Below are 12077 nucleotides of genomic sequence, written 5' to 3'. Positions count from 1 at the left end.
CCCTCATTTCTCAGCTTCCTTGTCTGGAGCCCTGGGTCCAGTGATGATCACAGTGAAGGCCACTTCTGCCCCAAGTCAGACACAGGGAAATCCAGAAGGAAGACCCTGAGGACACATGATGCTGGTCTACATGAGGCCAGCAGCCCTGGGCTGCCCAGTGGGGTCCAAATGGCAGCCGAGAAGCCAAGTATCCCTGCTTGGTTAATCTAAAAATAAACAGAAAGGCAACAAAAATCTATGTTTCAATTACTGCACACAAGCTGTTCAAACAGCCAGCTCCGCACTAGAGATGTGAACTTGTCAACGGAGGCTACCTCGTTTGCATGCTTCGGTGGTGATAGAGCTCAACCTCGCAACAGGCTGCCCTCTGCTCTCGGCCGCTGCATTTTTTTAAATTTAATTAAAAACATGGACATAGAATGGAGACAAGGAAAAATCGTAGGCAAGTATACCTGGGTGATGGCTTCTAAGCAAAGACAAAGAAGACTGTGTGGTGTGAGAGAAGCTTGCTGCTGGTGTGGAGATCAGCTGCAGGGTGGAGAACACACAGTGGCCAGGACAAAGGGCACAAATCTCTCCTATGTGGCCCCAAGCTCTTTTCTCTTGAGACTCACTGTAGACACTGAGGAAGCGTGAGTCTTGGGTTCTGAAAGCCAACGAGCTGCCCACTGAGCAAATGGGAGTCGCTCTCTGTTCAGGAGAGAGATCTCATCAGGGTCCATTAATTACAGGCAAAGCCAGGGCTTCTGTTTCCAGCCACACTATCTGTGTTCACTCACATGCAGCCCTAAGGAAGACAGTCACTTCTCCAGAGTGTAAGGACCCCAGCTCAGTTGCCTCCGATTGGCTTAGGCCAGCTGCTACCTCCCCATAGCCATAAAGGTTTTCTGTCTTCCATCTGCGCTGTGTTTCTAAGTAGCAGTATCTGTCTGCAGACAGGAACCAGTCAGATCCTGCTCTTACCTGCCCCTCAGTATCTTTTGGTGAGCCGAATGTGATGGGAAAGAAAGCGAGCAGTGTCTCCCAGGGATTTGGCCAGGAAAGGGCAGTATATAGGCTCCCCTGGAGCATGCATGGGGATTTGAATGGGAGGGAAAGGGTATGAGGTTCCAACTCACAGAAGAGAAAACCACATTTGCTAGGGAGGATTGTGTGAGCAAGATATCTCCACCCCAGGTGGAGAGGAGAGAGGGGAGCCTAGAAAACCAGACACATGCACTTAACTCGGGTAAAGGTTCCACAAATCCTGCGTGCCGAAGGAGCTGTCGGTTCCACATTCGCTCTGGACAGGGATTTTAATGTCCCCAGCCCTCGAGCAATTCTGTAGCCATCAGCCCAGACGCTAGTTACTTGGTGAAATAAAAGAGCAGTCGAGTCTTTCCCAAGGAAGATAATATCCTGTCATAGGCAGTATGATCTGCCGGCCATGTGACGGCTGCTCCCTAATGTTTCCAAATAGACTTTTGAATAGACTCTTGTCTAGAAGAAAGCAAATTGCAAGAGCATTTTTGGCAGCCAAATAGAGCACACGCATCAGTCTTTTTTTCTCTGCAACTGGCTGCTGGGTCTGGTTCCAGGCACCGAGTAGGATCCATTCATCAGCCTGGGTCACTGATGGACATCATTTCCTGTGAAGCACTAGCATGTTGAATTAGTCAATTCTCCAAGATCCCGAATAATCAGGCCTGCCTGAGAGGCAGCCAGGAGCAAGTGGGAGGATCCACTCAGGGAAGAGAACTAACTGCAGAATTCTGCTCTGAAGACCTCTATCGGGGCTTTGCAAGACTGTGGGGAAAACAGGGCTCCAATTTCAGGGCTTCCATCCTCTGCAGAGACACAAGAACATGAATAAGAAGGGGAGCCAAGATGGCTATTCCTAATGAGAACACTAATTAATCCTCCCAGACCCGCCATAGCTCCCTCATTGATCCGGTGTCTACAAGCATCTAATTTATCCGCGCCTCCCCTCTTCCCTCAGTTTATGCTGATATTATGTTGCTAACTGTCATTTCCAATATCTTTTTTATTTTTCATTATCACCATTATAATGATTTACACCAGAAGCGATAGCACAAATGCCTAGTCAATTAGTCCCGTGAGAAAAGCCTCTGAATCATGTATGCTTTGGGGGGGGGGGAATCACTACTACATCAAAACCCAAAGCCAGAATCTCTCGAACCAGAGGCACACACAGGAAGGGAGGGGCGGAGAAAGAATGTTCTTTCAATACTGCTCATCTGAAGCCGGCACTCGGTACAGCCTCTCCCAACAAGGGGGTTGCTTTTTGTTTGGTTGGTTGGTTTGAGGGGGGAAAAAAAAGAAAAGAAAAAAGAAAGAAAGAAAGAAATTGGGCCTAGGAAAGGGAATTTGTGGCATTTTCCCCTCAAACCTATCATCTGAAAAGCATTTTGGACATTTGTCACTTTAGGTCATATAGTAAGCCCTGTAATGATGGAATTTGGATTTTCTCAAAAGTAGCTCTGCTCTCCCCAACACCACAAGGCTATTCAGAGTACTGAAAGCCTAGGCCTAGGGCTGAATCCTGGCCAGCTAACCCGAAAGATGCATAGGCTGCTGTATTCTACCTACAACCTGTTAAAACATACAATCCTGAGAAGCACTGCTGGTGAGCTCTGAGATGCTATTATTTCTTTACTCTTTCTGTTTTGTTTGGTTTTTGAGACAAGATTTCTATGTATAGCCCTGGCTGTCCTGAAACTCAACCTGTAGACCAGGCTGGCCTCAAACTCACAGGAGCTTCTGCCTCCTGAGTGCTGGATTTAGGATTCAACATGCTAGCGCTCCACAGAAAATGATGTCCATCAGTGACCCAGGCTGATGAATGGATCCTACTCGGTGCCTGGAACCAGACCCAGCAGCCAGTTGCAGAGAAAAAAGACTGATGCCTGTGCTCTGTTTGGCTGCCAAAAATGCTCTTGCAATTTGCTTTCTTCTAGACAACCACCACCATCCAGCTGACGCTGTGTTCCTAACAGGCATCCCAGTGATGGGCGGCTGCTGGCCCACTAACAGGTTCTCTGAAAGAGGACTGAGGCCCTGTCTCCAGCCATCAGCTTCCCCCTCTTCCAAACTTACAAAATTCCAAGGTGAATGCTACTGTACCTCCACCATTGGGAGGCTGTGAAGAAAATGTGGTGGCTTTGAAAGTAGCTTGTGTTGGTTGAGGCAGTTTTTATAAGTTCCCCCGGGCGCATGCAGAGGACAATGCAAATGCACTGTGCTTTGTCACACGTGCTGGGACCCATTGGATCACCAGATCTTTCCTTCTGCATCCCTGAGATCTCTGTAGCCCTTAGCCAGGTTTATGTGTATTTAGGACAAAGGGAAGAAAGTGGGGCCAGTCAGAATGGGCTTCTGAAGATGATGGCCAGGGTAGCTGTGACATCCTGGAGATTTCTGGGGTACACAGCCAATCACATCAAGCTGTATACATTAAGTATCTGTATCTCCTTCTATGTCAGCCATATCTCATAGCAATGTAAAAGAATAACGCCCTTTAAAGGGGGTCCCAGGTGTGGTTCCATAAGACCAGGCTACTGTCACAGTAACCCGATGGGCATTTAACACAGGCTCCCCTCTCATCTACCACCTGCTACTAAGAAAGCTCTCAGTTCTCAGATGGACGGGGGTCAGGAGGATGCTGTAGGATTAGCTGGCATTGGAGAGAACAGGCTCTGCTCATCTTTAAATAACAAAGGCAATGCTCTGGAACTCTCTGTTACAGAGATTCATGCCACCTGGGGTCCAGGAGTAGACACAGAGGGCACAGGTCATGGCTCTGGTTTCTAATTGGATTTGTAGAATCCCTTTGCCCCCAAACTCAGGGGCCTAAGGGAGGCTGCTTAGCTAGGTCCAGACCCTGTATCGTAGAGTAGGGTTTGCTGGAAACTCCTGTAAGCTAAGCCTCAAGGAAACGGTGAGTCATTCCAGCCTGGTACCAGGCTAACCATTCTCCAGATGGGCTCTTAGTGGGTGAGGCATTGAGGCAGGGTCACATAGGCCCCTCTTAACTGGGCAAGGCATGGGGAAAGAAAAACCTCTTTTAGAAGAGAGGTTACATATGACAGCAATACTATATATGGTTTATCTTAAGCTTATCAGAACTAAAGAGGCCACTGCCCCTCAAGTGCCCCACTCCTCAGAGGGGTGAAGGAGGCTGGATAATCTAGAGTTTCCCTGGCTTCTGATCATAGAGGATTTGAATGTTTCACCTGTCCCAGGTAGACATCTATATGTGACCCCCATGACTCATATTCATGTAAAGTCTCTGACACCTGCTCTCCCTGGGGAACATGTCAACCTCGGTGTGGAGTTCAGAGCCAAGACTGGAGCCTTGCTCATTACACAGAATCTGGGGTTACCCCTATCCAGGCTTTGTAAGTGAAAGTGGACCCCAAGAGCAAGACTCATTCAACTCTTGGCACCGGGTGCCTCCCTCACCTCTAAACCTTGTCCCTGCCCTACCCAGTGCTCCATGATAAAGAACACTTGTCACTTTAGTCTGGAATCTCCTGGTCCCTTGGATGCTCAGCGGTATAAACTGTCAAATGTGGTAGAGGAAGCAGAAGAGAGACAGCCCTGACCACAAAGGTGGTCCAGAGCTTATATAGGGAGTAGAGCATATAGCCCATCCTGAGGTATATGCCTGGTATATGGGCTCTGGCTCTGTGAATAGGGGTCTGGCCAGAGGAAGAAGCGGAGAGCAACCTGAAGCCCACTCCAGCCCCAGGAATCTTTCAGTTACTGGGTTTGCTTAGCGGGCATGAGGGTCTCTGCCCTTGTTGAATTGAAAGTACTTCCAGGAAGTATGAAGGCATTTTCCGGGGGTATTCTCACCTCCCACCAGCATCCACACAGGCTGTGGCCAAGCTGGCTCCTCAAAAGGCACCCAGAGAATTCCTTTGTGTTATATTTGACAAGGTGGTGTTCTGGCTGCTGTGTAATGTTTTGTTCCAAAAGAAAAGCTAAGAAGATGCAGAAAGGAAGACGAAAATAATAAAGATGGGCACAGGCTGTTCCAATTGACTTGGCAGCATGTCCTCCCCAAATGAGGCAATCATCCATTTTCCAATCGGGCTGGACGTCCATGCTCATTCCTCAGCCACCTCGGCTCCCCAAGTCTGGAGGCAGCAAGGGCTCCCCTGCCTTCCTGTGGATTAATCACGCCTTCAGGGCTCTCGAAGCCTGCAGCCCACTCCTTCAGCAGCGTATCCTAATGATAAGAATGAGAAAAGGGTCATTAGCCACCTGTGATCCTGTGTGCAGTGTGTATACACCACGAATGTTAATGTGCAAGGGCCAGCGCCAACATCCAGAAAACACACTGAGCCACTGGACACAGACCACACCTATCCTGCTTATGCATTCAAGCAAGCACAGCATATGGGGTCCTGAACAGGATTTGAAGAGGCCAGTGCCCAGAATTCAAGAGACACTACTTTCTGGGCTCCAACCCTACAGGGCAACATGCTACACACACACACACACACACACACACACACACACACACACACACACACACACACAGGGACACATGGCCATTCTTAATTATGTACTGATGAATAATTCATGATGCAGGCTTTCTAGGCAAATCTGTGTAGCAGAGCTGCTGATCTGGTATCTAGCAAGTGTCTAACAAGTGTCCAGGAGGCGGGGCCCAGCCAGCAGCTGCTAAGAAATCAAGAGGCATGGCTGGGCACCAGGGCTGAGTGTAGATGTCAGCTGATTCCTCTCTGACATCCATCCTTCTCCTCCCAGGCCTTCTCAGAATTGTTGTGGTTCTCTCTAGGCTACAGGGAGAAGTCCACCCATCAGGGCAGTTCCTGGAACTAGGGACACTATTCTCACCATCATGGACATTAGCTAAAGATAACCTTCTTCCTATTAGCAATCTATTGCCTCCCTGTGACCCTGGGTGAGACCACTCTAAGGTTTCCCAGCTGCCTGGCACAGGAGGTCTTAGTATCTGTGTGCATTTACAGACACCAGACATTCACTTGGCCTCAAGATTGAGTTTCCTGAGAACTCAGCGCAGAAGCCTGCCAGTTCCTGCTGCCTACCTTAACTACGGCTAGGACGGTCCCCCAGTGATGGGCTCTTCCTCACATGCAGAGACCCACAGGATGTATTTCTGGACCCTCACATACTTCAGGGAAAGGGGCTGTTTTTCCAATGTTGGAGAACAGCAGGGGCAGGAGGGCCCTCGGGGCAAGTGACAAGTGATTTGGGGAGCGTAGAAATCAGGGAGGTCACTTTGATTTCCTCAATTTGATCCTTAATGATGGCTGGTGTCTCCTTCAGGAGAAGGATACAAAGCCACTCCCCCCCATTCCTGGATGTTTCAGATGCTTTGGCTTCTGGTAGTATTGGGCACAGCAAGGACTTGGTCCCACCTGTGGTCAGGAAGTATCTATCCTCTCCCAGGGAATGGGGAGCCTGGAAGGAGGTAGAGTCATGAAACCACCAAGTCAAGCAGTGCATTTGCCCAAAGAAGCAGACTAGCCCTTTGCTCCCTCCGACCAAGCGTCAACTGAAGAGAAAAGACCCTTCCCAAGGAAGACTTTATGCTAATGAATGACACCCAAAAGGTGGCCTTTGTACTGACTCATGGGGTAGCTGCATTTCGCATCCTGGTTTTTCTAAGAACTGGTTAGTGAGACTTGGTCCTTGCATTCAGTGTGTGCCTGTGCATGAAACACAGTAACACAGGTAGTTAGAGACTAGTGGTTGGATTGCTAGCAGTGATGATGTTTTCAGAGCAGCGCTTCTTCCTATTGGCTGGGATATCATGAGGAGTCCTCTTCCTTAGGAAGGAGAGCTTATCAAAAGGAAGATCGTGGAAAGAAAACTGAAGGTCTGAGCCAGCGCCCAGAGCTGTGCACAGAGCCCGGGCTCCAAGTCCTGAACTGATATGGTACTGGGAAGCAGCCAGTGGTGTCCACATACACCGTGCGATAAAGACATGCAGGCAGAATCACGGAGGCGCATGCCTGTTCTGGAGCAGTAGATTCTATAAATATAAAGCATAAGTGGAAGAAAGGGTCCCTCTGTACCTCACCCCAGGAAGTAGTCTGGCCTTCCCTCCTCTCCTGGCTCAGCATCCCTGGGATAGTTCAAAGACAGTGCCTCAGTGAGGAAAAAGTTTTGTTGTAAACAAGATCCAGAGCCAAACTCATGAATTATATGTTTGTCACAGCTTTGTGAATTAACCTGGGGCATGGACAAACTGTGGTCTCCAACCTGGACCTCAGTGTGACCCTCCTCCACTGACTGACGGGTGATTTCTTAGACTCTCACTTCGTTCCTGTGCTTCTGTTCTTTCCTTTCAAGGCAAGGTCTCAAGCTATAACCCCAGTTGGCTTTGATCTCCCTATGTAGCCCTATGTAGGGCTGGCCTCAAACCCCCACCAGTCCTGCCTCAGCCTCTTGGCTGCTGGGATTATGAGGGTGAACTACCACTCTCTGCTTCAGAACATTTCATCACAAGTATGTGTCACAAACAGGGGCTGGCAAGGCTCTCTCACCCAGGCATAAGGCCTGGATCCTCTGCAAACTGTCCCCTCCACACCAAAGGCAAGGCAGCGGCTGCTCACACCCTCCCTTCTTGGTACAGGGCCCCGTGCCAGGCTCCACCACTGCATAGGCACCCTGCCAGAAAGGGCACTCTCTCAACAAGGAAGTATTTTTCAGTGTTTTGTCTAGAATTGCTTAACCAGTCTGGTCTGAGGTACTGTGTCCATTCGGAGCCTTCTTCCTCTGCTCAGGCACTTCCTGTGCTTCCAGCAGCTTCCATTCAGGTACACGTGGATGTACACGTGAGACCTCTGACTTGCTGGCTCTGTGCCCAGCAGGAAATACTTACATTGCCACCTCTGGAGCTGGCCCTTGGCCGACTGGCTCAGAGTAAACTGCCCCACGTTTCTTTCATTCCTTTGAAAGGGGAAATTAAACTGAGGAATGAGGTCTGACCCGAGAGCTTGCATGCAAATAGCTGACCTTTGTTTTGAATACACTTAATGAGACTGAAACCAGATTGTGTGGCCTCCAGCTGCCTGAGTCTCCACCTCCTCTCTGGCATTTGAAGGAGACTGAAAGAGGTGGCAAAAGGCTGAGGACTGTAGGAGGTGTGGATTCTGTGTCTTGTTTTTTTCTTACACACTGGATCTATGGGGGCCTAGTGCATGGCCTCCAGAGGTAAACAGCTAGCTACATCCAAAGACATCCCTTTGACCTGATCCCAAGTTGCTCAGGGGTCTTGAGCCACATCTTGGGATGGAATCCCCAAACCTCTGCGCTCCCTGGGAGAGGATGATTTTCCTGCCAGCACATGAAGCTATGCTGTTCTATGGAAATGTAGAGGCTGGTTGGATGTAGGGATCAAGCAAGATGAGGTTTTGCTGAAGTAACAAACAGACTGCCACTCTCAACGTATGAATCTGAGACAGATTTATGTCCCAGTCACAAGAAGCCTGGTGCAGGTGGGGTGGCCCCTGGCAGGGAACAGCTTCACTCTCTTGAAGATGTGACTTCCAAAGTTGCCAGGCAGCAAAGGAGACTATGGAGTCATGGGAGATATTTTGGGGTGAGAACTAAGGAGATACCAAAATTGATAGTGTTTGCCTTTCAACCAAAGACCTAAATTCAATCCTGCTGATCATGAACGCCATCCCTTGTAACCCCGTTGCTGGGGAGGCTGCCTAGAGTCTAACCTAGAAGTAAGCTCCAGCCTAATGAGAGGCCCTGTCTCCATAAAGATGGATGGCGCTCCTGAAGACACTCAACCACATGAATGTGTACATACATGCATTTTTTTAAATATTAATTTTTTTATTATTTATGTGTATTGCACAAGCACACACACCATGCTCACATACGCTGTGGCACTCCCGTGGAGGTCAGAGGATAACTTTCTGGAGTCATTTCTCTCCTTCCACCAAGTGGGACCCAGGAATTGAATTCAGGTCATCAGGCTTGTCAGCAAGTGCCTTTACCCAATAAGCTAGCTTGCTAGTCCAAAAGAAGAAAGTATTTTTATTTAGCCAAGTCTGGAAACCATCTTTGTTGCCTACCCACTCTTTTTGTCTGCCAGATCCAGATGAATCAACAACCAAGGCATGTGAGAGAGATCTTACTGGGCGCGTAGAATGAGTACGGAGGACACGGTGTGGCAGATGATACAGCATAGACTCTGCCCACTTAGAACCCAGCTGATGGAAGCAATACCCTGAGACTATGGCCATTGGTGGGCAGAAATGGGGAAATAGGAGCCCAAGCTATGAGGTCCAGTGTACCCCCAAAATGCAGATTAACCTACAGAAGTGCCCTTGGAGGCTCAAGTCCTATTTGCTAGAAAGCTAGGCCATTGTTTTAATGGGACAAGACGGCTGTGTCTGAGGCAGGGCAGTCATGAGAATGGACATTTAGGCTAGAGAATAATGAGCTCAGCTGTGAATGAGTGGCATTTGGGAACCTGGAGTACAGCTAGGTGGCGTAGGGTAGGCTCAAAGAAGATGGTGAGGTACTCAAGAGAGACATTTTGGGAAAGCAGCTTTGAGTGGCATGGTTAAAGGGGAGCTGTTACGTGAGATCATCCAAAGAGAGCCAGTTCAACAGCTGGGGGGGGGGGGCGAGGGTGAACCCCACGTGGAAGAGCGTAAGGCATGACATGGCCATGTGTTAGATTTAACAAACCGGCCATCTGTGACCTAAGCAAAAGCATGTTCCCCTGAGGTGGGCACGCATGTGCCATATGGGAGCAGGTTTCAGGGCAAACAGGAATCAAGAAAATAGAACTAGGTTCTGACCACTCTCCCATAAGCCTCCAGTGGAAAATGTGAGTGATTGCTGGGGGGTGGAGAACAATTGTTTTGTTTTTTCACTGTGCAATACTGAGTCAATATTTTAAATGAATTTTTATGACATTTTATAAATCTGGATGCACAATGATGAACTGAACAGGGAACCAACATCCATCCTCAGGAGGTACCAGTCATCTCTGCCACCGGTGGGGCAGGTTCAGCCCTTGTCTGCTCTGTGCACCTTACAGAAAGAATCCCAGATCTGGGCTACCACATAAGCACCATATAACATGGCTGCAGGTTTCCTGGGCTGGGTACAGGCTCTGGCTCCCAAACACAAGTCCTGGGCAATGAAAGCAGATATGCAAAGATCAGAGGAGGCTCAGGTTTATAGACATCTTAAAAATGAGTGATCTGTCTAGTAGCCAGCAGCTTCAGAACTGGGCTGGAGGATGGAAGATGGGAGCCTATAACCTAGACCGGAAGTAGATGGCAAACAGAATAGGATCAAACCTCACTAACAAGTTCTTAAGCTCAACCAGGACTGTGGGTGCGAAGTGCAGAGCAAACCCTCATCTGCAGCCATTGTCTCTACCCTGGCCTTCCCACGCCTTCTTCCCTCCACTCTTTCCTCTCCCCACGCTCTTGTCTCTCTCTTCACTGGCTTAGCTGGTCCCTGTCAGAGTCGGAGCCACACTATCATTGTGATGCTCAGGAAAATACAGTTCTTGGTGACTCAGAAGGCCCTTCCCATACCATGGTGCGTCTGGTCTCCATGACAACCCTGAAAGGCCTTCTGTTCAGATCCTCGGGAAGCCGCGTGGGAGATGCAGGGAGTGGAGACCAGACTATCCAGGTCCCCGAAGTGTAGCATTGAATCACTGGGTTGCGGTTTTGAAGGAGGACCTGAACCCCGGAAGCTAACATCTTTCAGAGACATAGTGACCTTTTTCACCTGTTAGGTCCCTGCCCTCGGTGGGGATTGCTTGTGAGTCTCCTTGTCTGTAAATTGGGGACCAAGTATACATTCCCACCTCATGGGTACATACTGTCTAGAACAAATGAGATTTTAGTCAAGGCCATGTCCACTGTGAAGCTAGTGCACACGTGGGTCACGTGACCTGTGCTTGGCGAATGCGCATCAGAGGTCTTCTATCACAGTGGGGGTGGGAGGGAATGCTGCCCCCAACATAATGAAGATGCATATACACCTCACGTTGCTCAGGGTGGGGAGGCATGGCAGAACTAAAAATTACTACTTGAGCGTATGTGGGTTCAAATCTGTAGTGTGTTCCTGGACAGCCAGTTCCTCATCAGCTGAGAAGTGGGGCTGATAAAGAATGGGAGGATTCATGGACTTGCTCAAACTCTGAGACTGGAGTATTTGAAAACTCATTACTGGACCCAGAGCAGGGACCGAACATAAGCAGCTGGTGGTTGCCACCTCCCTGTGGCAAGGCAAAGCTACTCTTTGCTTAAACCACCCTCCTGTGTTCTGTGCTGACAGGTCCGGGCTCTGGTTCCCTGTGAGAAGCTGCCACGGCCCACCGAGATGTCCAGGCACCACAGCCGCTTCGAAAGAGATTACCGCATAGGCTGGGACCGCCGTGAGTGGAGCGTCAATGGGACCCACGGGGCCACCAGCGTCTGCAGCGTCACCTCCGGTGCTGGTGGCAGCACAGCCAGCAGTCTCAGCGCAAGACCTGGCCTCCTACCACTGCCTGTGGTACCCTCCCGGCTGCCCACACCCGCCACGGCTCCTGCTCCCTGCACGACCGGCAGCAGTGAAGCTATCACCAGTCTTGTGGTCAGCTCGGCCTCCGCAGCCACCACCAAGGTAAGACCCGCTATCCTTTATGGGAAGGGACCAGGCAACAGCTCCAGCCCAGGCTAGCACGGAGACCTTATCCCCTGGTTTTTGTTCCCAGAGCCATGACCTCCATAAAGTGCATTGCAATTGGTTCTGAAGGTTAAAATGGCTCTTTTTACCAGACAGGCTCTGTCTGTAACCAACTTGTAGGAAGACAAGCAGATGCCAACGCTACACGTGTGCTGATTAAAAGCTACTGCTTGAGTGAAGAAGGGGTATTGCCAACTTGGCAAACTCACTTCCCTAAATAGGAAAACTAAAATCATATAGGTAACCTGGGGGGTGGGGTGGGGTCCTCAGTGGCTGGAGTTTGTAGCCATACTAGCCACACAGGGTCAAGAGCCCATGACAGGGTCATCACCACGGTGGATTTTCTCATGTCTACAGTC

General features: G+C 49.6%; 1 protein-coding gene across 6 annotated transcripts in view; it reads left to right on the top strand.

Annotated features, from left to right (window-relative positions):
- Nucleotides 1-12077, top strand: part of Klhl29 (kelch like family member 29) — a 300571-nt gene that overhangs the window by 154353 nt on the left and 134141 nt on the right. For all 6 annotated transcript variants that reach the window (XR_015045162.1, XR_015045161.1, XR_015045163.1 and 3 more), the window contains one exon: nucleotides 11326-11655. Coding sequence is in view for 2 of the 6 variants with exons in the window: in XM_085830189.1 (XP_085686315.1) it covers nucleotides 11371-11655 (285 nt within the window). In the remaining 4 variants the exon portion in view is untranslated. The remainder of the gene's footprint in view (nucleotides 1-11325; nucleotides 11656-12077) is intronic.

This window comes from Mus caroli, unplaced genomic scaffold (genome assembly GCF_978045245.1).
Source record: "Mus caroli unplaced genomic scaffold, Mus_caroli_1 scaffold_14, whole genome shotgun sequence".
In the NCBI taxonomy this organism is placed as follows: Eukaryota; Metazoa; Chordata; class Mammalia; order Rodentia; family Muridae; genus Mus; species Mus caroli.
The sequence above is the reverse complement of the archived record's forward strand: the minus strand, read 5'-3'. Positions and strand labels throughout refer to the sequence as shown.